General features: G+C 40.7%; 1 protein-coding gene across 9 annotated transcripts; it reads left to right on the forward strand.

The window, feature by feature from the left end:
• The first annotated feature begins 91 nt into the window (after positions 1 to 91).
• On the forward strand, positions 92 to 21,080 carry FAM149B1 (family with sequence similarity 149 member B1). 9 transcript variants are annotated; one of them, XM_044420556.1, is made up of 15 exons: positions 92 to 234; positions 2,711 to 2,806; positions 4,020 to 4,152; positions 4,291 to 4,433; positions 5,280 to 5,399; positions 5,952 to 6,122; positions 7,147 to 7,334; positions 8,513 to 8,649; positions 10,487 to 10,599; positions 12,252 to 12,476; positions 13,368 to 13,485; positions 15,415 to 15,540; positions 16,498 to 16,579; positions 16,678 to 16,809; positions 19,944 to 21,080. In XM_044420556.1, exons 1-15 carry the CDS (start codon positions 185 to 187, stop codon positions 20,012 to 20,014), a joined length of 1,905 nt encoding a protein of 634 aa, XP_044276491.1. In that variant the 5' UTR covers positions 92 to 184; the 3' UTR covers positions 20,015 to 21,080. The 9 variants fall into 9 exon arrangements, with proteins under 9 accessions (XP_044276491.1, XP_044276493.1, XP_044276492.1 ...); XM_044420558.1 differs by having other exon boundaries at positions 19,947 to 21,080; XM_044420557.1 differs by having other exon boundaries at positions 8,516 to 8,649.
• The last annotated feature ends 1,108 nt before the right edge of the window (positions 21,081 to 22,188 follow it).

Genomic DNA, 22,188 nt, shown 5'->3' on the forward strand with positions numbered 1-22,188 from the left:
CTCATCGCCTCGCGCCACTCCACGCGGCGCGCGCTCGTGCCCTCCGAGCGAGACTTCCTCTCGCCTCGCTCGGCAGGGGGCGGGCGGAACGCGGGCGGGGCGTCGCGTCGCCATGGCGGCCAGGGCCCGAGCTGGCCCACCGGCCGCGTAGGTGCGAGCCTGGATCCGCTGGTGAGACAGGAGGATGATCTCGCGGTACACGCGGAAGCCGGTGCCCCCCGACGCCCTGGGGATGTGAGTGACCTTCCTGCGGCGCGGGGGGGGCGCACGGTGCGGGCCCCTTCCCACTGCCAGCCCGCGGGAGGCTCTTTCCTGCCTCCGACCCACCCACCCAGCCTGCTGCGGCCTTGCGCGGTGCCTGAGTAGGCGCTTGAAGGTGAAGCCGGCCAGGCTGTGCCCGGCAGCCGCGCTTCCCTCGTACCTCTGCTCCCGCCTCTTTGCACGGCTGCATCTCCGGTGTTCCTCCTGGCCTAAGATCTCTCTCCGCAAAAATGCGTTTCCAGGCGACCGCCCCACTGCCAAGAGGGTGCGAGGGGAGTGCAGCGCCGCTGGCAGGGCGGAGAGGCTTCCTCGGAGGGGCTGCACGTGAGAGCTCTCGCCCAGCTCTGTGGAGGTGGCAAACCAGTACCGTTTGAGACTGCAGGTGGGGGCTTCGCATGCACTGCTGTTGAGGTCCCTGCCAGCCAGGTGACTTGCAGACCCACTAAACCAAGTGCCAGTGAGGTTCAGTCAGGCGGAGATTCGTTCAGTTTTCTTCATTCAGCTGAGCAAAGCAACCGGGTGTCCGCTCGCTGCACGCAGGCAGGCAGCGACACACACAAATTTCTCCAACTGACCCTTCTTATACTTTTTTTTACCCTTTTCCACTCAATCTCGCCCCATTTTTCCTTCCCCCATCCCCTCTCAGGGTCTGCCTGACCCGTCCCCCAATGCCCTTGCGGGGTCTGCATGGCCACTGCATGCCTGGCCTCTGCAGGGGCTGATCCGTGTCCAGCCCCCTCCCAGGGGGAGCGTGATCACTGCTAGCGCCAGGCCTCGCGTGGGGGGTCTTCTCTCACTCACTGCCTCTTTGTCCCCCTTTATCAACATTCTTTTGCCTTTCCTTTTCCTCTCCAAAGCAAGCAGTTTTACAAAAAGAAAATGCAGTTTGTTAAGCTAATCAGGCTCCTTCACTACAAAAAAGACCCATCCCCAGAAAGAAAACTGACATCTGGAAGAGAGGGGTTGTAGGAGAACCTTTGCCACGATGTCTTTTTTTTTATGACTGTTTATGTAAAGTATGTTTATCCCACTTCTCAGTCATTAAAGCTTGCTGTGGCTTTTCCAATATTTCAGCGAAAAAGGCAGTCCCTGCCCAAAATCTTACAATCTAAACTACATGACACACAAGGGAAAAGGGAAGGGGAGGGAAGAGGAAATGACTGACAGCAGACTGTTGAAACTCTGGCTAACAAGAGCAGGTCTGGCTCTTCCCTTTGCCTATCCCTGTGTCCCACACTTCTTTGAAAGACAGTTGATGCCGCTTAGCTCTGCAAGAAGGAATCCAACTGGAGTAGGCCTTCAGCTTCTTGCCTGCCTTTGGTATGGAAAAGCAATCACATGGGGATCCTACCAGCAGTTGTACCACACAGGCGCAGGTTTACATTTCACTTTAAAACAAGACTTTTGGGGAAGAGAACAGTAATAACAGCCTCTTTTGACTCTGTTGGGAAAAAATAGGTTTTGTTTGCATGTACAGAGGATAAATTAGAAGGGCTTTTAAAAAAGAACCAACAATTGATGGGCATTCCTGGTGTTTTTAAGGCTGTGGTACATTGCAGGCATGTGTAAGCCCATTGATTTAGTGGGGTTGGGCAGACTTAATACTGCATAGGATTGCACTGAATGAACTTCAGCCTTTCAGGACCACATAATCATAGTATGATTGTTGATGGTAAGGTCAGTCTTCTTGAAAATAAGAAGCAGGGAACTGCTGGCTGCCCAAGAAAATCTTTGCCGTCTTAACCATGGTTAGGAAATAGGTTTGTACACATCCAAAACCTTTCCTTCTTGTACTCAGATTTCCCCTCACATTTTCAGAGGTAGCCATGGTACAACGCTGATGTTAATGTTATGTGTCATCAAGTCGTCTCCAACTATTGAAGGAATGTCCTCCAAAATGTTCTGCCCTTGATGTCTTTGCTCATCTTTTGTAAACTAAAAGATGCAGCTACCTTTGTTGAATCAATTTATCTCATATTTGGACTTACCCTTCTGCTGCTGCTGAATGTACTTTGTATCCTACCTATGCCTCAGCTGAACCAGAATCTGACTGTCAGACTGAGAGCTAAACTAACCTTGTCCATCTGCTGCCAACAATCTGTACTGAAGCCAATGTATGTGTTGCTTTTTAAAAATACACATGTATATTTCTAGATCCTATAGTTAAATAAGATATCCTTAGATACACATGGTACAAAAAACCTGAGTTTATGTAATTGATAATTGATCGAGATCATGTGAAAAATCTTTTGGGTTTCTCTGGTTGATGGAAGCATAAAGGATAGCATATTTTGAAAACTCACATATTTATATTAATGAAAAGGTATGTTTTCCAAACATTTTAAGAAGGTTTGCTTGTATTAAATTTCAAGAAGAAATGTAATTATCTTTAGTTGTAGGAATTTATTTCTAGGTATAAAGTCATATCTTTATTTTTATTTTTTGTTAGCCAAGGAAGTACAAAAAATTCCTTAGAACAACATCCCCTGCCAGACTCACTGGATGATAGTTATACTTCCACGGAAAGTCAAGAAGATATTTCAAGGTATTGAGATAGTATAATTTTTTGTTTATTAGTATAATTTTTCCTCAGCCACTTAGTCTGACTGGGACAGCTTAGTCCTATCATGATGCCTGTAAACTGCTGAACTCAGAAGCTTACGGCATTCAAGACAGAGTGGGAGGAGCCGCAGAGATTATCTTCCTCTTTCCCATCCTCCTGTTCTGCATTTTCACTAGATGGATCTTTTCACCTGCTCAGCTGTAGCATCTCAGAGGAGGGAATGGGGATGGAAAAGCAGCACCTTACTTGATCTTCTCAGTATTCTTCTGTTCTTCTGAATTGCCTGTTTTAGTGCATCTCCAAAGTTGCTTTCTCAGCCTTGAAGAGCAGTCAGTGCAGTTCTTCCTGTGACAAACTGCAGGGGATGGGTGGGGGTTGGAGCTCTGATTCCCAGTTCCAGGGTCTTGGACCTCACAGTTGGAAATCTGGAAAACGCCATGGCACTTCAGGCACTGTTTATGGGCTATAGGATCACTCCCTTAAATACTGACTTTAAATATAGACTATCTAATCATTTGATCAGCATCTCAAGTCAGTTGTTTCATGAAGCAAACAAGGATGTTGTAGGAGATGGCATCCTATTTGTAACATGGCACATCAGATTGCAGAGTGAGAGAAGGTTTCCTCCCAGTCAGTTATTTCATGAAGCAACCGCATACTCATATGTATATACAATCTTCATGTAGAAGAAGCATCTGTTGCCATACAGCAGACACATAGCTGTGTTTTTAAAATGTTCTTTTATCTCTGTTATAAATACTTTATTTAATTTCATTTTCAGTTGTATAAACGTAACTTTATGGCTTGACCTTTGGAATTCAAGATGACAATAAAAATTGACTGGTTTAAAATACTGTTCAGATAGTTTTAAATTGACATAATATTGTTATAATAATTGATTGCACTGATATAGAGTTTAACTTCATTGTAAAATTCGTTGTTTTGTGAGTTATATTTTTATTTTATAACTAACAAGCTTCTTTTTGCTACAATTTGAGTACATGAATGCATTTACAGACCTAATCTTTAGCAGAATTTTGTATGATACATATGTCTTGAGATGAAAATTTACATAATTTAAAGTTGATTCCTTCTGACTGGACTCTAAACTGTTCCACATATATATTTACTTTTCCTTTAAAAGCTTAATCCATCAGTATATGTATGACTTTATCTGCATTTATGTGCCTTTCAGTGAGTCTGAAAGTACAAGAGATTCAAACTACCAATTTGTCACTTCGGTGGACAATGGGAACTCATGGTCAGCTAGTCAGAGCTTCACAGGCAACTCCACAGAAGACAGCTCCGTCTTTTCTTGGGGCTATGATGTGAGTAGAGTACAGTTTCTCAGTTTAAAATGGGAAAAATGCCTTGAAAGGCATTGCTGATCAATTTGGATTCCTGTCCTTTCATGTATTCACATATTTTCACACACTGGCTCAGTTCACACCCATTTTTTCCCCTAGGAATTTGATAAAGCTGCTACATGGCAAGTTCAACAGATATTCAGACACATTGATGAGCTTTTGTATGAACAGAAAACAAGTGTGTATGTTGAAGGCCTAGAGGAAGAGTGCCAACAATGGATGTCAAACTTCCCCCATCTCAGGTATCTTAATAAAGTTTTAATGCAGAAAATTTCATAACAGAAAAGTTTGTCAAGGGCAAAAGCTATATTTTTAGGCTTCTTCATAACTGATGTAATTAATTTCTGTAAAAGTTGGCAATGTATTTTAAAGTGCCAATGTATTTTAACCATTCTTCTCCTTTCTGTTTGCCCCTGGTTGAATTGCTACTTAACAACCCACTGTCCCAATTCACACATCACAATTAGCCAGGGTTTCTTGGTTTATTATTCACAAAGACTATCTGGTGCATGGATCAGGAACTATGGTTTATTTCTTCCTTGACAAACTAGTCATAAGCCTAGGTTTACTGAGGGCAGGACTAGCTTACCAGGGAAGAGATAAGCTAATGAACCATAGATGGAAGCTCTGTGGTTCAGTTAGGTCCTCCGACTTGCAGTGGGACTGATGGGGAAGTATGCACAAGCACCCTGCTCATAAACGAGAAGGGAGCTCTGGCTCATCGGACTGTGCAGACCACACTGATGTCCACTTCTAGTATTTCTTACATTGCTGCTGAATGTCTCAATTCTAGGAAGTGACTCATTTGGAACGTACCAGATAACATCAGCACAATACTGCAGATCATCACTTTATATTGATGCTGGAGAAATGTTAGGATTCAGGACCACTGAGAATTGGACCATCATGCACAATAACAAACTCTTCTAGAGTATATGCTGCTCTGGGCTGTATGCCTGGTGCTCTTGCTCACCTATGAATTACTTCTTTGAGTTATACAGCCTTGGTCCTGGGTTCTTCCTTATGCTTTGATTTGTCATGCTTATTCAAAGTTATTTTCATTTAGACAATTGCCTTTTTGGTAACAGGATTATAGGGAAACAAGTGGTGACTCCCACAGATGAAGGCTATGGGTGGTATTCTGCGTCATCTTGCAACACCTTAGATTTATCAGACATGAGCCCAATGCAAGAGAGAGATCCTAGTGAGTAAGTAATAACAGTTTTTGCAGCTTTTATATAGCTGAGACCTATGCATGGGTAGAACTTAAAGGCCCCCTTTTAGCAAAACAATTACATGTGTCAGCTGGGATTCCAGGCTATATTAATTTGTTCATTTATGCTGGTTTTAAAGTTCTAAAGCCTTTAATGTATATTTTTTGTTTTTAAAGTTGTATGGGACTTTAGCCTCTTATTTAAATCTTTTTAAAGCAACTGTTGTACAGGATTCACACTGTTGATAAGTACATACACGTATCTGTTCATCCTTTTGTCTTACCTTCTTCCATTCTGATCCCCTTTTCATTTGTGTCATGTCTTTTAGGTGGTAAGCATGTGGTCAGGGACTGGTTTTTTGTTTTTTTTTAATTGATCTGAAAACTGCTCTGGAGACCTCATCTGATGAGAGAGTGGTAAAAAAGAATAAAATAAGAAATAGCTCATACAAGCAACTGTCATAAAAACTGTACTCTTGAAAGATTAAAAAGTTTATTAATTTTTCTTAATTATTGCTACTTGGGAAAAATATACTTTATTTTTCAGGTTTAATATTTTGGGCAAAAAAGTTCTCCCCTCTGTTACTCCTGCTTGTATAAAAGATAACATTTCAAAACCTCCTGAATTATGTTTACTTGAGAGTGAAGAAGGAGAAGATGGTTTGATTGTCTCCGAAGGCATAATGGAAGAATATTTAGCATTTGACCACAGAGACGTGTAGGTATTGATTATTTGTTTAACCTCTTTTAACTTGTTTACTGGTAGTCCCTTGACTTAATTGCTAAAGTGTAATAAATAGCTATCTGTTCTTAACATTAGAAAGCAACTAATCAAATATTGCAGTGTATTTGTTGCAAGTGGGATGATGCTATATTTTTCCAAGTTTTAGGACAGAAATGGCTATTCTCCAACTGAAGTGTTCCTAATAATGGAAGTAGCTTTGGAAATCAGTGCCATTGATGCCACCTGATGGGGATAATGGTTTTGTTAATTTTGCGGCTTTTTTCCCTTCAGAGTATCCTTAAGTCTGATTACAGTGACTCAGTTTGCCTGACACATTAAGTGGGGAATGGCTTAATTTGTCCTCTGAACATCTCCTACTTCCGAGGAGGTGGTTGGTTCATCATCCTGTGATGGCGTATAAACCACTCTTACCTATTCATGGCTTGTATTGGGATTTAGTAAATGCTCATCTGAACCTGAGTGACAGTGCTTAGCCGCTAAAGGCTAGAGAGGCGAGTGCTCCGTGGGTTGTGCCCCCCCCCCCTTCACTGGGGAGAAGTGCCTACTTCTCTCTGTGCCCTTGAGGTATGGCAGACCTGAAGGGGAAAAGGTGCCTCAGTGCCCCCCCTCCCCACCCCGTGTGCCTGGTTGTTAGTTACGCATAGCTGGGGTCCCCAGACAACTTTAAGCCCAGATTGTTTACACAGCTCACCTGGGCTTAAAGTATTGTCTGAATATGCCCTGGTGGGGGCATGGGGCTGTGAGAGTGAAAGAAAGTATGAGAATGTAGCATATAAATAGGACAAGAAAGAACATGCTGATGAGCAAGCTATAAGAATCACACTGGCAACCTATGAACCAAAGGCCGTGACTATACGTCATATCATTTCATTTATAGATAATCCATCATAAAATGTCTATTTACATGGCAATTCCAGTAATGTCTTATTAGAATGTCTGATTGAATTTGTGAATATAAAAAGTGAGCACAAAGCTGTAGCATTAATTTTCTTCCAAGGGAAGAAGGGCTGCGTGAATGGAAAACGGGGCTTTCACCAGGCAGAAGAAAATTAGGCTTTCCTCCCGTCTCACCCTCATACTGCATGAGAGATGCTGTTCGTTCCTACATTTTTGATGATGTGTGGCGCGAAGTCCTGGGCTCTATGGAGCAGCTGATCTGTAGACACTGGGAAGGGGCAGTCTCAGGTAAGTCTCAAGCCTGCATAACAAATGTCACCCTCCAGACATCTTTTTCAACATAATTTTTAATTCATACTTACTATTGCCCGGCACTGTTCTTTTGAAATATATAGTATGCCTGGATGAGTTAGTGTCTAGTGACTCAAATCTTAAGAAGACATCAGACAGTGTTCAGCTGCTGTTACATATATTGTTGGGCAGCCTCATCCTCTGTGTGGGCTGCTGCTGCCTTAGCACTAGCCATGCTCTGTACTTGCTGGTGCCATTCTGTGCATGCCAGGTGAGCCCAGAGATGCCTGTGCACTTGCCTTAGAAAACCCTTTCCTGCTTAACAAAGGCAGTGCAGCACTGCACTTTGAGCAAAGTAGCTTCTCTGATGCTGTTTCTAGCCTGTCTCCACCCTTGTCCCACCTCTGCCAGAGCTGCTTATTATATTTTTATTTGTTTATTTATGAAATTTATATCCCACCTCTTGTCCTTCCGAGGAACTCAAGGAAGCTTCTATCATCCTCCCCCTCCTTTCATTTTTATCCTCACAACAAGAACCCCATGAAGCAGGTTGGGTTGAGAATCTGTGACTGGCCCAAAATCATCTGGTTTGCTCCATGGTTGAGTGGGGACTGGAATCCAGATCACCTGAGTCCAGTTCCATGCTCTTAACCATGGCAGCACACTGGCTCTCCCATCCTGCAAGAGGGAACATTGGTATGAGAGTCTTTAGCTACTTTCCTGGAGGTCTGGGCTTGTCTCTTAAAACCAACTCAAGAAATACAAGTTGTGTCTTTGGGTTATTATTACCTGGTACAGTTAGGAGCAGGTCCTTTAAAAAAAAATCTTTGTCTTTTAAAAAGTATTTTAAAAGTCTTTTTTTTTTAAATCTTACTACTCATTTTCAGACACAATCCTTTTCTCTTACTTGTGTGTCTGTTCTATAGGGAATAGGATATATTTCAAACAGAGCTGATGACTTCAGCACACAGACTACAGAATTTGATAGTAGGTGTGCTTTTACTTTTAGAAGGTTTTTTTTTTTTTTAATGCACTAACGTTTAAGTAATAGTGACACCCATCAAAGGTGTCAATGACATTTGGAGTATAGTTTTAAAATTTAAAATGCCTTTCTTAAAATTTTATGAGAGTTCCCAGAGAATAATGTCCATTAATGTTGTTTGTCCTCAAAATAGTAGAAGATGAGAAGAATGTCTTAACAGTAGAAACAAGCCGGACAGATTCAGGAAGCCCTTTTATGCAGACAGAACCTTTGCCATTGTTGTTACCTCGAATGCCACAAGCCAAGATGCCCTCCATCCCTCCAAATCTGGTAAGCTTAATAAATGATGTGATTTATGTTAGACTAAGGTAGTGGCTGGGCAAAGGAAGCTGTCCTAATTTTTGTCTGAAAATTAGAAGCTGCAATGGCTTGACTGATTGCCCTTGTGAAACTTTCATCTTGCCATGTGCTATTACAACTTTCAAAATTCTTCTTATTTTTTCTTAGCAAATATTTTTCCTTGGACTTTAAGGAGATAGACATATGCAGGGCTGGAAGCTGGTACACAGCTTCTTTCTTAGAACTACAGTGTCAGACTCTAATCAAATACAGGAAATATAACCAACTAGTGGCCAACAGGGAAGAGTGTGATTCTCGGATTTGAAGTACAAAGCCAGCTTGGTTATTTACTTGTAGTTTTTAAATATGTACTGGTTCTTACTCTGCATACTCTCCACATGATAGCCCATAATACCCAAGGATTAACCAGTGTTCCATCTGTTTTAACTCAGTTTCTTTCCTTTTTTATTTCCCCTCCACCATCCTGTATAATCCTCTGTGTTCCTCTTGTATACCTTATTGTATGCATAGTACTCAAAACGCAGATGTGGCTGCAAAACCAAAGAGAAGAGAAAAGCACCAGATGTATGTATGATGGAGGGGTATAGCTCTTTTTTTCCTTGTCAGAGCAGTGGGTGAATTTTTGGCATTTTTCCATATAAGGAAAATCCACTATGTTGATCCTAAACTAATTTAGGTGAAAGTATGATACATTAATTTCAGCAGAACTTACTCCTAAGTAAGTCGTCATCTTTTCTTACATGCCCTTTGTGTTAAGTAGGCAGTCGGGCAAAATAAAATCTGATCAGATCCATTAAGTATTTAGTTTAGTCAGACATCACTAACATTCCAGGTTACCACGCTCAGGCTATGACCCAGAATAAATTTAGTATCAAATCTAACATACTTTAGTGAGATTTGAGGTTAAGGTAGTCTTTTGAGGACTGTAGATTTGTCATCTTACTACTACTACATCTTACTACTTTGACCAAACTTCCAGAGCCTGTGTGGAGCAGGACCACTTTGTCTGAACCTTTTACCATACCAGAAAAGCTGTATGTATGGAAGCTCTTCTGTAGAAGAGCCTCTTTGGATATGGTAGGCTTTGTATGATACAACAGTTGGTACAGAAGCTGCTCTAACCAGCTGTAATGGTTTAGAAGAGGATTAATTTTTAAAAGCCAGCCTGGAAGAAGGGTTAAGGAGATTCGCCTCTTCATCTGACTTGAGAAAAGTGATGGTTGTGAGAGACAGTGGTTGTAAATCCATCTGCTGCACTGCTGCTCTAGCTTTCTAGTTGTACATGTTAGGTAAGATGTTGCCAAGAAGGTGTGTAGCAGTGAGTGTCAGCAGCTGTTGCTTCTCTCTAATTCCTGACAATTACTTCATTTTATCTATTATGAGAAAGGGAGCTAGTCTGAGCATGTGTGCAGTAACACTGAAATTGATCTGTAGGGGCTTCCATGTGCTCAGTCAGTTAGGGGTAGTACTTACAAAAAGTACTAGTATAACCACAATATCATGTAGATTTGGATGAGGTATACTGGGAATTGTAGGCCTTTTTCTGTCTAAAAATGTATAGGATTCTCTCATAATTGCTTCATGTAAATTAGGGATTCGGTTATGGAACAAGGAACATGTATCGCAAAATTAAACCCTGCATTAAGTGTATTGTATAATACAATACAATCTAAGGAATGTACCCAGCTTTTCTTTGAAGTGTTGAAATTATATTCTCTGTTCTAGCCATTTTTTAGTGAGTGTGTCCATTGACATGAGTATATTTTACTTAATTCTGAGGGTAAATTTAATTTCTTGTAACGTGCAGGTCAGTCTGTCTCAAGGAACAAGCAGTGGACCACAGCGAAATTTGAATGGTCTGATGGTGATTCATGGGATCCCTATACAGCAAAGGAACTTGCCTCTGATGGACAAAATATTGTAAGAAAAACAACCTTTAGTTTAAAGCTGGGTTATCAGTTACTGAGATGAGGCAACAGAGATATTAATGTTCCAAGCTTTGACTTGACAGCTTAACTTTATATCTTACTTTAGAATATCTTTCTCCTGTTCTTTGTATCCTGTGGGAAGTAATTAAAAGGTCTCCTTTTTGAAAAACACAAAGTATAGTCCTATTGGGCAGGGCAGGGCAGCCTGGTTCCTCAGTTTCGACACCTACCTAAATTTGTTGTGGGATTAGGATTTTCAGTGACAAATAGAGCAACTTTTAATGAAGAAACATAATTACAGAGTTTCCCTATAATTGAACAAAACCATAACAAACAGTAGTTCAAATTCCAATATAAGGATCATCTTTATAAAATCGTAGGCAGCATGAGCCAGATTTTGATGGTGCATTCCACAGCTGTGGAAGACCACAGGAAATGTTCTTTTCCACACCAGCACAGGTGTATTTCTGGGGAGTAGTGGGGGCAGGATCTAACAAAGAGATGGATATGTGTTGTGGGGAAGATAAGCTCTAACCTGATAGCCAGGGTTCAGACCACATGTCATGGCTTATAGCTAGTTTTTTTTTTAAACTACAACAATACCTGACACCTGCAGGCACTGCTTTACATATCCAACTCGCACTTGGGGCTTGTGGAATCATGTCACCCTGGTCAACCTGCAAACACATGGTCTGTTGAGGGGTTTTTTTAAACTCTCATAACCCATGCTTGCTGGGTTCACTGTACATGACAGTCCCTAGACAGGTTTTGAAGATGCAGAAGAGTGGTTGTAGGCACCACAGCCTCATCAACCATTAAATAACCAACAGTGTGAACCAGCCCAGTGTTATGCTCTGTCCCACAGCTCCTGTGACTAATTCAACTACTGCATTCTATTTATTTTATTTATTTATTTAGGGAACTTCTATGCCACCCCATTCGCCGAAGCCTTGGGGCGGCTCACAAACATAAATAAATAACATCCTATAAAATAATATAAATTAAGTCGCCCTGGCCAAAGAATAAAATAAATAAATAATATTAACAATTAAAATAACGTTTGAATAAAAAGGTCTGTGCATTATGCACTGCATTATGCACTGTCTGAAGTTACTGAAGAGTTTGGAAAGGCAGCCCAGTGTAAACAACATTACAATAATCAAGGTATAGCTGACAGTCTAAGATGTGAACAGTGAATGGTTTCTGCCCTTCTTAAGGCCACGGGACAAACTTTATTAGGTCCCTTTCAAAAACTCACTATGAAATCAATCACACTTAGGGTAATATACATAAGATGCAACAGTGCAGTTAGTATGTAGCATATTTCCTAGATGCAGTAGCATTTCCACTGTAATAGGCACTGATTAGCATTCTCTTTTCACCCCTAATGGAAATACTAGGGCAGTATTGGGATGGGAGCAAAATTAGTCTTTCTATACATAAGCATTATAGAGAAGGATTATTTATTTATGCGCACACGCACACGCGCACACGTGTGTGTGTGTGTAATGCTTCCTATGACTGCAAAAAGGCCTTCCTATTATGCTAATAGCTGTATTTGTAGTGGTGTTATGCTTAGCTAATTTATGTTGTAATATGAAATCAGTCAGCAGATGTTTTACTTTTCCCCTTCTTGGTGTCAAGAGACTTGGATGACAGATTGCTTATGAGACCAGGCTCCAGTTCTATCCTGTCAACCAGAGCTCGGCCAAATCGCCCACTTGAGCTCAGTACTTCTTCTCTGTCGTATTCTGCCCAGTCTGCCAGAAGGCGCAATCCACCTCCACGTACCCTGCATCCCCTCAACACCAGCTATTCTCGCTCAGGGACGCCAAGACCGATGGATGAAGTCATCAGGGGAACACGACTGTATGTTAATTTGTTAATCTTTCTCTGTTCAAATATTCAGCCTTATAGAATCAAATCAGTGATGAGCAGAGGTGAAGTGCATGAAAAGAACAGTAGAATAAGTAATTGTAACCTTATCTGTTTAGTTTGCCAAACAATCAGCAAAAGATATACAAATCTTTCAAAAGTTTCCCTTTGCCCACCAATATCTGTTAAATTTGAGTTTAAAGCTCTTGCTTCGTCCATATTTTGTTAGTTAGAGATGGAACTTCACAGTATGATATTTGTTTCATCTGCAAATGATAGTTTACCTTATTTCATTGATATGCTTCCTGCATTTGAGTTCATACAGATCATATTCTTTTCTGGTGATTTAACAATGGAAGGCAAGTGAGCATTGCAGCTCAAATACAGAACTTAAGTCTAAAGCAGACCAACATGACTGAACCATGTTTCCTGTTGATTTCCAGGTGTAAAAGGGAACTAGCATTGTGAAATGAGTCACATACATCTATAAGTCACCATGAAATTGTGCCTGTTAATTGCTGGGAAATGGTTTAGAGAAAGCCCTAGCTCTGAAGAGTGGCAGGTCACCTCTGGATGATAGACTTACAGTTACTAAGTTCTACTTAAGCCTTAACGTGGGGGAAAAGAAGGCAATGTAACCACTTTATATTCCTGAATGTTGATATATTAAGAGTTGAAAAATACATGATTAGACTTCTCCACTTTTCATCTCTGCTAAGTTTCGTTCAATACTAAGTTCACCATTTACCTACAGACTCAGCAACTCCCAGGCATGCAATGTTTTTCATGAACTTGTTTGTGCACTTCACTTGGTCACTGAAGCTGAACTCCGGTTGCCATTTCTAGTATGCAAATGCACAGCTTTTAATAACTGTTGTCTTTCAGATCTACTGCAAACGAGCAACTGTCATCACCTTCCCCAATGCCACTGAGTAGAAATAATCTCTTGCCTCCTATTACTGCTGTAGATGCGATGGAACATTTAGGATCCCAAAAGCAAATGGTAAGCCATCTGTTCTGTTATGAAACTTCAATCCCCCAAATTACAGGGATTCCCTTAAGCTTCAGCATTTGGAGCATTACAGCATTCACTGTAATTTACTAAGAATTCGATGAGGTTTTGAAAATAGTTTATACTGTTAATGAGATGCAAGATATTTTTATCTGAGTAATTGCATTACATGTTACATAAACTGAAGCTCATTACATAAACTGAAGCTCAATCCAGACAAGACGGAGGTCCTGTTGGTTGGCAGTTCGGGCTTCGGAGAAGGTGACCTGAACCTTGTCCTGAATGGGGTTGCACTCCCTCCTAGGGACAAGGTCCGCAGCTTGGGAGTGCTCCTCGACCCGGAGCTTTCACTTGAAGCTCAGGTGACAACAGCGGCGAGGAGTGCTTTCCTCCCGCTTCGGCTGATTCATCAGCTGCGCCCCTACCTGGAGTACGACTGCCTTGCAACAGTGACTCATGCGCTGGTGACTTTCCGTCTGGACTTCTGTAACGCGCTCTACGTGGGGCTACCCTTGAAGACGGTCCGGATACTTCAATTGGTTCAGAATAGAGCTGCCAGGCTGCTGACGGGGACTGGACGTTATGTTCACATGACGCCAGTTCTCCGTCAGCTTCACTGGCTCCCCATTGAAGCCCGGGCCCAATTCAAGGTGTTGGTAATGACCTATAAAGCCCTAAACGGCTTGGGTCCTGAAGGAGCGCTTACATCCATATTTGCCCAGTCGCCCCCTGAGATCGGCGGGAGAGGCCCTTCTCCGGGAGCCCTCCGTGAGAGAAATTAGGAGGGTGGCTACTCGGAGAAGGGCTTTCTCAGCGGTGGCACCTAAGTTATGGAATGCGCTCCCCAGAGAGGTCCGCCTGGCGCCGTCGTTATTTGTTTTTCGGCGCCAGGCTAAGACCTTTTTCTTTAAGCAACATTTTAAATGCTAAATACAATTGAATTTTATCTGGCCAGGGCGGCTTATTTTATAATGTGTGTTTTTAATTAAGATTATTTTATATGGATTTTAACTTATTGTTTTATCTATGTTGTAAGCCGCCCCGAGGCTTCGGCGAATGGGGCGGCATAAAAATGTTTTAATAAATAAATAAATAAATAAATAAATAAATAAATAAATAAATAAAATGTTAAAACTGAAACTATACCCTGTGAACACAAATGCCGAGTATAGCTAATGATTTTGCAGGGTCTGAGTGGCCTACTTTAGCTTATTGAGGCCGTCAGCCTAGAAACTAAATGTTACTGCCTATACCAGTGATGGTGAACCTTTTTGAGACCAAGTGCCCAAACTGCAACCCAAAATGCACTTACTTATCGCAAAGTGCCAACACTACAATAAACCCTGAAAACTGAGGTTTTAGTTTAGAAAAAACACTTCACAGCCAGTCCAAGCAAATATATATATCCTTGGCAGCACACTGACCAGCCATGTGAAAGCTTGGATGAGTCGCGGCTAATGAGTTGCGGCTTCTGAGGTCTCTGCCTGGCGCCACTACTCCTTTCTGAGCATGTGCATGGCCCCTCTGTGCACTGTTATCTGATGCTCGGCTGCCGAGGTGAAGCTGGAGTGACTTGGCTTGCGTGCCAACAGAGAAGGCTCTGCATGCCTGCTCTGGCACGCATGCCATAGGTTTGCCACCACTGGCCTATACCATACAATGTGTTAATTAGGAAAGGGGAAAGTCTGGTCTGTTTTTCTGTGGTTCAGTTCTTCAGCAAATTAACCACCTTGGATCAGTTAGCTGCTGTTGCCTTAAACTAGAGGAGGACACCTCCATCCTGACACCCCCTCATCCCCCAGGCAGTGGATTAGGGGCACTGTTAGTGTTGAGAGTGGCATAACACCATTTCCAAAAGTTTGCAGCCTTTTTTGGTGAAAGGTTCGCTCTAAAACCAATTGTTTCCGTGTTACTTGACAGAAATCCCGGGGTCATGCTAGCCGGGCTCACAGTGCAATAGCAGATGAGATGAATCATCAGCCAATACAAGAAAGATTTTTATTACCTGACAGTTTCTCCAGGCCCAATACGTCACATGCATTCTGGGTAAGGTGTGTTAAAATTATGTCCAGAACAAAATAGTTTGATATCTGTTTTGCTATATCTGTGGGTAGTACCATGATGCATAGGCTGCAACACAGAACCTCATATTTACAGGTTTCTATTGTTTTCCATGATAAAAATCAGAAAAATGTACCCCTGGGTTTTTAAAAAAACTTTTTTCATTGCATCCATATTTTTAAGTTATTGGCTTCTAGGTAAATTGTGTAAAAGGGGGTTCTAAGTTGCTCCACTAAATTGCCCTGATCTTACAGGAGGAAAAACTGACTGAGTTCTCATCCTTATCTGTGTATTTCATTACACTGCCAACACCCCTTTTCATTAGAAAAACAAGTATATGAGTTTTCAGAGTGACTTTCAGATTCTGAATATCCTGCTGGCTCTGTGCCTGTTTTGTAAATACTGTAATTACTGTAATAGTGTGTAATCCTAACCTCCTTGGGTAACTCATTCTTGAGCATTACCATTAATGAAAAAATTGAGGCAGAAATATGGACATTATGATTAAACATAGAGAAGTGTCTGAGTTGTCTGTATCATCTTTTAGATTCTTTAATATTACTATCATAACTTCAGATAGAGATAATTCATCCTTGCGGGATTTCTGTGCATATACTCATGCAGAGCCGTTCTCTCCACACACTGCTTTTTGTGTGCAGGTCACATTATCTTTTCTATCATGATTTTCAATTGTGTGTGATCTGGTGACAGTGCAGAAAAGGAAGAATGGTCAGGGAGATGGAAAATGCACAGACTTTTAGTTTCCCCGCAAAGTCCTTGAATGCTGCTTCTGCTCATGCTAAGATGCAGGGAGAAAAGCAGCATGGTCCTGCTGAACTGTGAGAGATCCTTTTCATATGGGGAAGGACCATCTCTTTCAGCATTTGGTTCTATAATGCCCTGACTCAGTATATGGTAAAACTACTCTATTTGGTCTTTTAGCCAGACTCACAGTATCGTCGTTCATGCACCATAATTGATTATGCTAATCAACCCCGAAGTAATAAAGGATCTGCAGGCACAGGTATGTACAGAATTGAACACAACACTTGGACTGATTTTTCTACATCAAGCCATCTTACATACAACAGTTTTAATGCTGAAATCTTTGTTGCTCTACAGATTCTATTAACATAGGAGTGATGGGAGTCAGTTTAGGGATATCTAGTTCTTCCTATATTAATTGTTTCCACCATCAGCCTCTTGGTCATTTCGTTAATGAGGATGAGGAGGACAAAGATCATCCTCCATTGGGTAAGAAGTAAGAGGCAACTGATTTGGAAAAGTATGTCATTTATCTGATTGCGTCTCATAAAATAGTTAACATCCTTCTTGAAATGTAGTTGGTCATTTTTTCAGAGGTCTAGCTTTTAATCTGGATGCTAGCTTTTAATAGCATGTGTAGCTTCTTTTGCTGTCCCATCAGTGGTCATGCCACTGTATTCTTATTCATTCTGTCAATGTAGCAGAAGCTTGTCAATCCTATCTCATTGCTTTCATTGGTACCAATCACAGCTAACTTTGATAACTTTGTGTCAGCTGGGACGCACCTACCAGTTTGCTTTCAGCATTTCTTCCATCAGGTGCCTCGAAATGCTTCTAAACTCAGCAGAGTTTATAAATGCAGCATAGAGATGTTGAAACAGAATCTGTCTTCGGTGTTTGTGTACCATTTTGTTTCCTGCTTTCAGCAACTCTCATAATAAAGCCTCGAACTCATTTTTAAACATGAAGTTTAAAAAGCCGTTCTGGAGGTGGTGTGTGTAATGACAGTACTGTGAAGACAAGCAGATGATTGTACATATTTACGACCGAATCATAGCAATTTTTGGTAGTGCATAATTCACCACAGTACTTTAAATTCTGAGAACATCTACTTAATTAAAAACAACATCAGCTACTACTACTCTATGATTATTGATACCCAAGAGGCTGGACAGAGTGGGATTGGTCCCGCTTTGTACTATTTGCCAGCTGGAAGTGCCCTTGGATTGCACCTCTTTGTGTAGAGAAGCCCTATTTCAAACACCTTGCTGAGGTGAAGGGCATTGCAGATTGGTATGGAGGGCATGTAACCAGCCAGCACGATCCTGCTCCTTTTCCACTGTGTGAAGGTATGAGGAAGGGTTGTATTGGCTTGAGAAATAGGTGAACAAAATGATAGTTGCAAACAAATCATAGTGCAGCAGAGGTCTGTGCATCTCATTGGTAAGAACATTTAAAGTCATACTTAGCTGTAATAGTGTTTAAATTTATGAACCAAGCAGCACTTCCAATGTAACTTGCAAAATAAAATTTCTAAAAACAAAGGAGATTAAGATCTGAAAAAAACCAAACAACTATCATAAACAAATTGCAATAACCACTGTAGTTTGCTGAAATAGCCAGGTGTGAAATGAGAGTGGGCCAGGAGAGTTTTCCACCAGGACAGCATCAATACTTCAAAGGTCCTTCTCCTTGTAGCTATCAGCTTAACTTCAGATGATTGTGGTACCAGAAAAAGGTTTCTTAGATGACCTAAGGCAAGGAAGTTCATACAGGAGAAAAGATCCCACATAAAGGTATATAATGTACAGTGATAGGAAATTAGCATTCCACATAACCATTATATCTGAAGCTACACTTGTTGAAGCTTGATTTGCAAGCATGATTTATTGTATTTTCAGTTCATGATAAAACATACATTTCTATAAAGAAATCTACAAGGAATGATTTTCACATTAGGTTTAGGATCCCATTTCTGCAAAGATGTTTAAATCACTACCTCTTTTTACAAGTATTGAAATAGTCATCCAATTCCTCTTCTGAATCTTGAATTCCTCTTCTGAAATTTGAATTTCAAGACCCTCAAGAGGAGTCTTCAGGTCCTACATATTTCTTATTTTGGATATCCATTGTTGCTGCCTGATCAAATACCGTAGACATCAGACAGCATGATTACATCTTCCAGGTTGGAAAAGATCTTTGTGCCTTTTCAAAAAACTACGTGGAAGTAACTTCCCACAGTTGAAATGTTATCTGTCATACCCAACACTGCAACTAAAGGAGTGGCGCTTGCTGAAATTGACTCGTATATACATTCATTTTAAAGGGAAACCTTGTCTTGCATTCATTTTAAAGGGAAACCTTGTCTTGCAGCACTGACCATATTGTCCCATTTTTAAAAATCTTGATCTTTTTAGCTCAGAAAAGAGCAGTGTAGGTTTCCTTCTTTCACTGAATTGAATACAGCTAAGTTTACTACTTTTTAAAAATCTGTATAACAATCTACTTTTTAACTCAACCGTAGCCTTGAAAGGTAGTTTGTTACATACCACATCCATCATCTTTTTCTTTTGCTATAGCTAGCTACTGTGTGTGTCCTCATATGTTGAAAAATGTAATTAGATAATTGACCTAGAAGATGATGCAGTTCCTTACCATTTTCTTGGTTCCCTGCATGCAGGATATCCTTAAATGTTTCATGTGTCACCCGCTTCCACACACACTACAATCCTATGTATGGGATATCTCCTGGATTGTGTCTTTAATTTTATCTCTGGCTTAAGTCCATATGGTCGAATAAGGAATTAAAGTAACTTGCTCCAATCACTTAGAAGTTTCTGGAATGGCACATAATTTCATAGTCCTATGCTTAAAATGAGAGTATTCATTTGGTAAAACCATGCAGCTTTTTGTTAAACTTATACCATTGTTTTGAATAAAAATGCGATCTTGGTTTGCAAATTGATTTGAAATTGGAGAGAACTATTTGGAACCCAACATTTCTCGTAAAGCTAACAAGTTTCAGTATTATGTGTTAACTTGTAGTAACAAAAAGAAAACTGTAATTGTACCTTACCTGCTGAGGTCTGGTACCTCAATCGCAGGAGCAGGCTGGTTGCTGCTCAGCAGCACTTTTGTAATGTTGCAATTTTATCAAAGGGACTGCTGTGGTTGTTTCCTATTCCTGTGTTACCATACCGATACAGTGGCCCCACCACATGATCATAATGTTGTGTAGTTGGCAGAGAAGCATGAGAAATAATATTCCAGAAAAGCAGTAACTTTACCTTTCAAGGAAACATTTAAGTTGATCTGGAGAGCAATTCAAACTTACAAAAGCTGAAGTGGAACAACCCTTTCATAGGCTTGGGCTTAGAATGTCCTTCATCAAAATGTTTTTCCACTTAGAGAAGGCCCCATTGTGAAGGCCCCATATATGCTTGGAAGCACCCTTGCGTGCGTGAGACTATTGTGCCTTGTGAGCACCTGCACTTTCAAATAATTCTCAACAGGTGTAAAGTAATATAGATTTTCGTATCCGATTATCATTATGGCAAGCATAAAATACGCGTAGACTTTGAGTAGTACGGTTGCTTTCAAAAGTTTATCTGGTTTTTGCTTAGTAGGTCTGCAGTTACACGGTTCTGTGAGAACTCACAGTCGAGGCGGATCAAGAAGCAAACAGGGGCTTTAGCATGGTATGAGAAAAAGCCACCCATGTCCAAGATAAGGGAAGCACCTGTAGACATTTTTAAAATCAGTATTCAACTGTAGCAACATCAAACCTGTTTACAGAAGAACTCTAAATATTTCTTAGAGCTTTATTTTTGTATGTACCTAAACTGCCAAAGACAAGTTTGTATTGGAATTTTGTTCCTCTAGATACGTTGTACTATTCTATGGGACATTGGTCTTGTATTCTAGAAACCTGCTCACCTCATGCATCCTGTTGCTTACACATTCCACTACAGTTGGTGCCTGGCTGAAGAACGGATTCCTGTACTAGTAGTAATACTGTTGTAACACCACCTGACTTGCCAGTTAATATTTAATGGCACATATTTAGTTATATTCGATTACTGCTTGGACCAATTTCTAGTAGTTCCTCTAACATTATAAAAAGTTAAAGGTTGTCAGTACCAAAGAGTCACATTTTTGGGAGAAACTGCAGAACCTCATAAATGAAAGGTCAGCAAGATAAAAAGCTTATACTGTAGTTAAATGTGTTAATGTATTTAAATGTAGTGTATCATTAAAATCAGACCTCTTCAACCATGGACTGAGCTATGACTACAAGAAACTGAAGCAGTTGTATATGCTACAACTGTACTTTAGGTGCTTATTTTCCCTTGTTTTGTGTAAAGCAAGACGTTTGGTAAAAACCTATAAGCCACTATTTCTGTGCTGCAGTCAAGTTCAGTTTTAGGATTCTCACATTGGGGGAGAGAGAACACTTTCTACGTATTGTAGGAGACACACCTAGTGAAATATGTTAACTTAGAATTAGTTAGAAAAAGCATAGCTTACATGGAATATTGCATTTAATGTTTTCTATAATTTGAACATAACAAAGATTAGTTCTAGGTCACTAGTCAAAGTGCCAGACCGCAAATGTACAAAACTGTGTAAATTAAAGATAGCTTTGCATTATATTCCAAGTACCATGTGAAACTTGTAAAAGCCAGGATGGGAACCCACACTTATTAAATTGTAAAATGGAGTAATTTTTATATGTAAATAAAAATATTTTCTTAACTGCATTTGAATTGTGATTAAATAAAGGCTCGGGCCTGGCTCTTGGCATTAGGAGTGGTCCATTGAAACTAGTGTTTATGGTATTATTTAAATACATTGACATCTTGCCTTTTCACCAAGGAGCTCAAAGGACAGGACAGGTCATTCGTGTGTTCCTTAGTTTAGTGTCATTAGCATCATGGCTTATATAGGAGGGGTAGGTGAGTGGATATTTTTACTGCTTTCTTGAAAGAATGCCATATTCCAGCTACTTGAATGGAGTGATAAGACCTTTATTGAAGGTAGCTTACTTGGCACTTGTAACTGGGCCTTGTTTTTAGCAGCACTTCAGGTGTAGAACCAGGAAGTTTAGGTTAGCCACCTCCTTGGCATTCCTGGTGAAGATAGTACAATGAATGCTCTTGGTTTTATCAGTTATCATTAGTCCCTAGTTTTAAAATATTCTGGGAGTTTGTATTTTATATCTTTTAATTCTTGTATTTTCTGTATGTTGCCTGGGACACTCGTTCAGTGGTGAGGTGAAACCAAAAATTTCTAACACAAGGACGTGTTTTTATAGTTCTTCCACCACCCTTCACTTTATCTTAGTAACAACACTGTGAATAGGTTAGGCTGAGTTTGTATATCCAAAAATCACCCAGTAACTTTCAAAACAAAAAGGGATTTGAATTTAGAGCTCCTATGTCTTTGTCCTGTGCTAACCATTATACTCTTAGGCTCTCATAGGTTTAAGTATACATACACATTGATATAACCGTAAGTGCCCAACAAAACGTTTCATACTCCCACTCAAAGTCACCCATCTCTGTGGCTCCAGGACATCTGTATTGCCCTGTTGACAATAGATCAGATCATACCAATCAGGATTAGAGATCAGGCCAGCTTTTTGATTAAGAATATCTGGGCCTTGCTGCATCAGATCAAAGGCCTGTTTAGCCCAGTTTAGTTCCTCTACTGGCCAATCAGATGCCCCAACAGGAGGCCCACAAGCAAGAAGACTGCATTAGCAACCCTCCAGATCATGTTCTCCAGCAACGAGAGTATGTAAGCATACTGATATTGCAGGTAATAGATAAATGTATATAACTAGCACAACCAGTAGCCAAAGAGAGC

The sequence above is a fragment of the Varanus komodoensis genome, unplaced genomic scaffold (genome assembly GCF_004798865.1).
Source record: "Varanus komodoensis strain SLA01 unplaced genomic scaffold, ASM479886v1 scaffold11, whole genome shotgun sequence".
In the NCBI taxonomy this organism is placed as follows: Eukaryota; Metazoa; Chordata; class Lepidosauria; order Squamata; family Varanidae; genus Varanus; species Varanus komodoensis.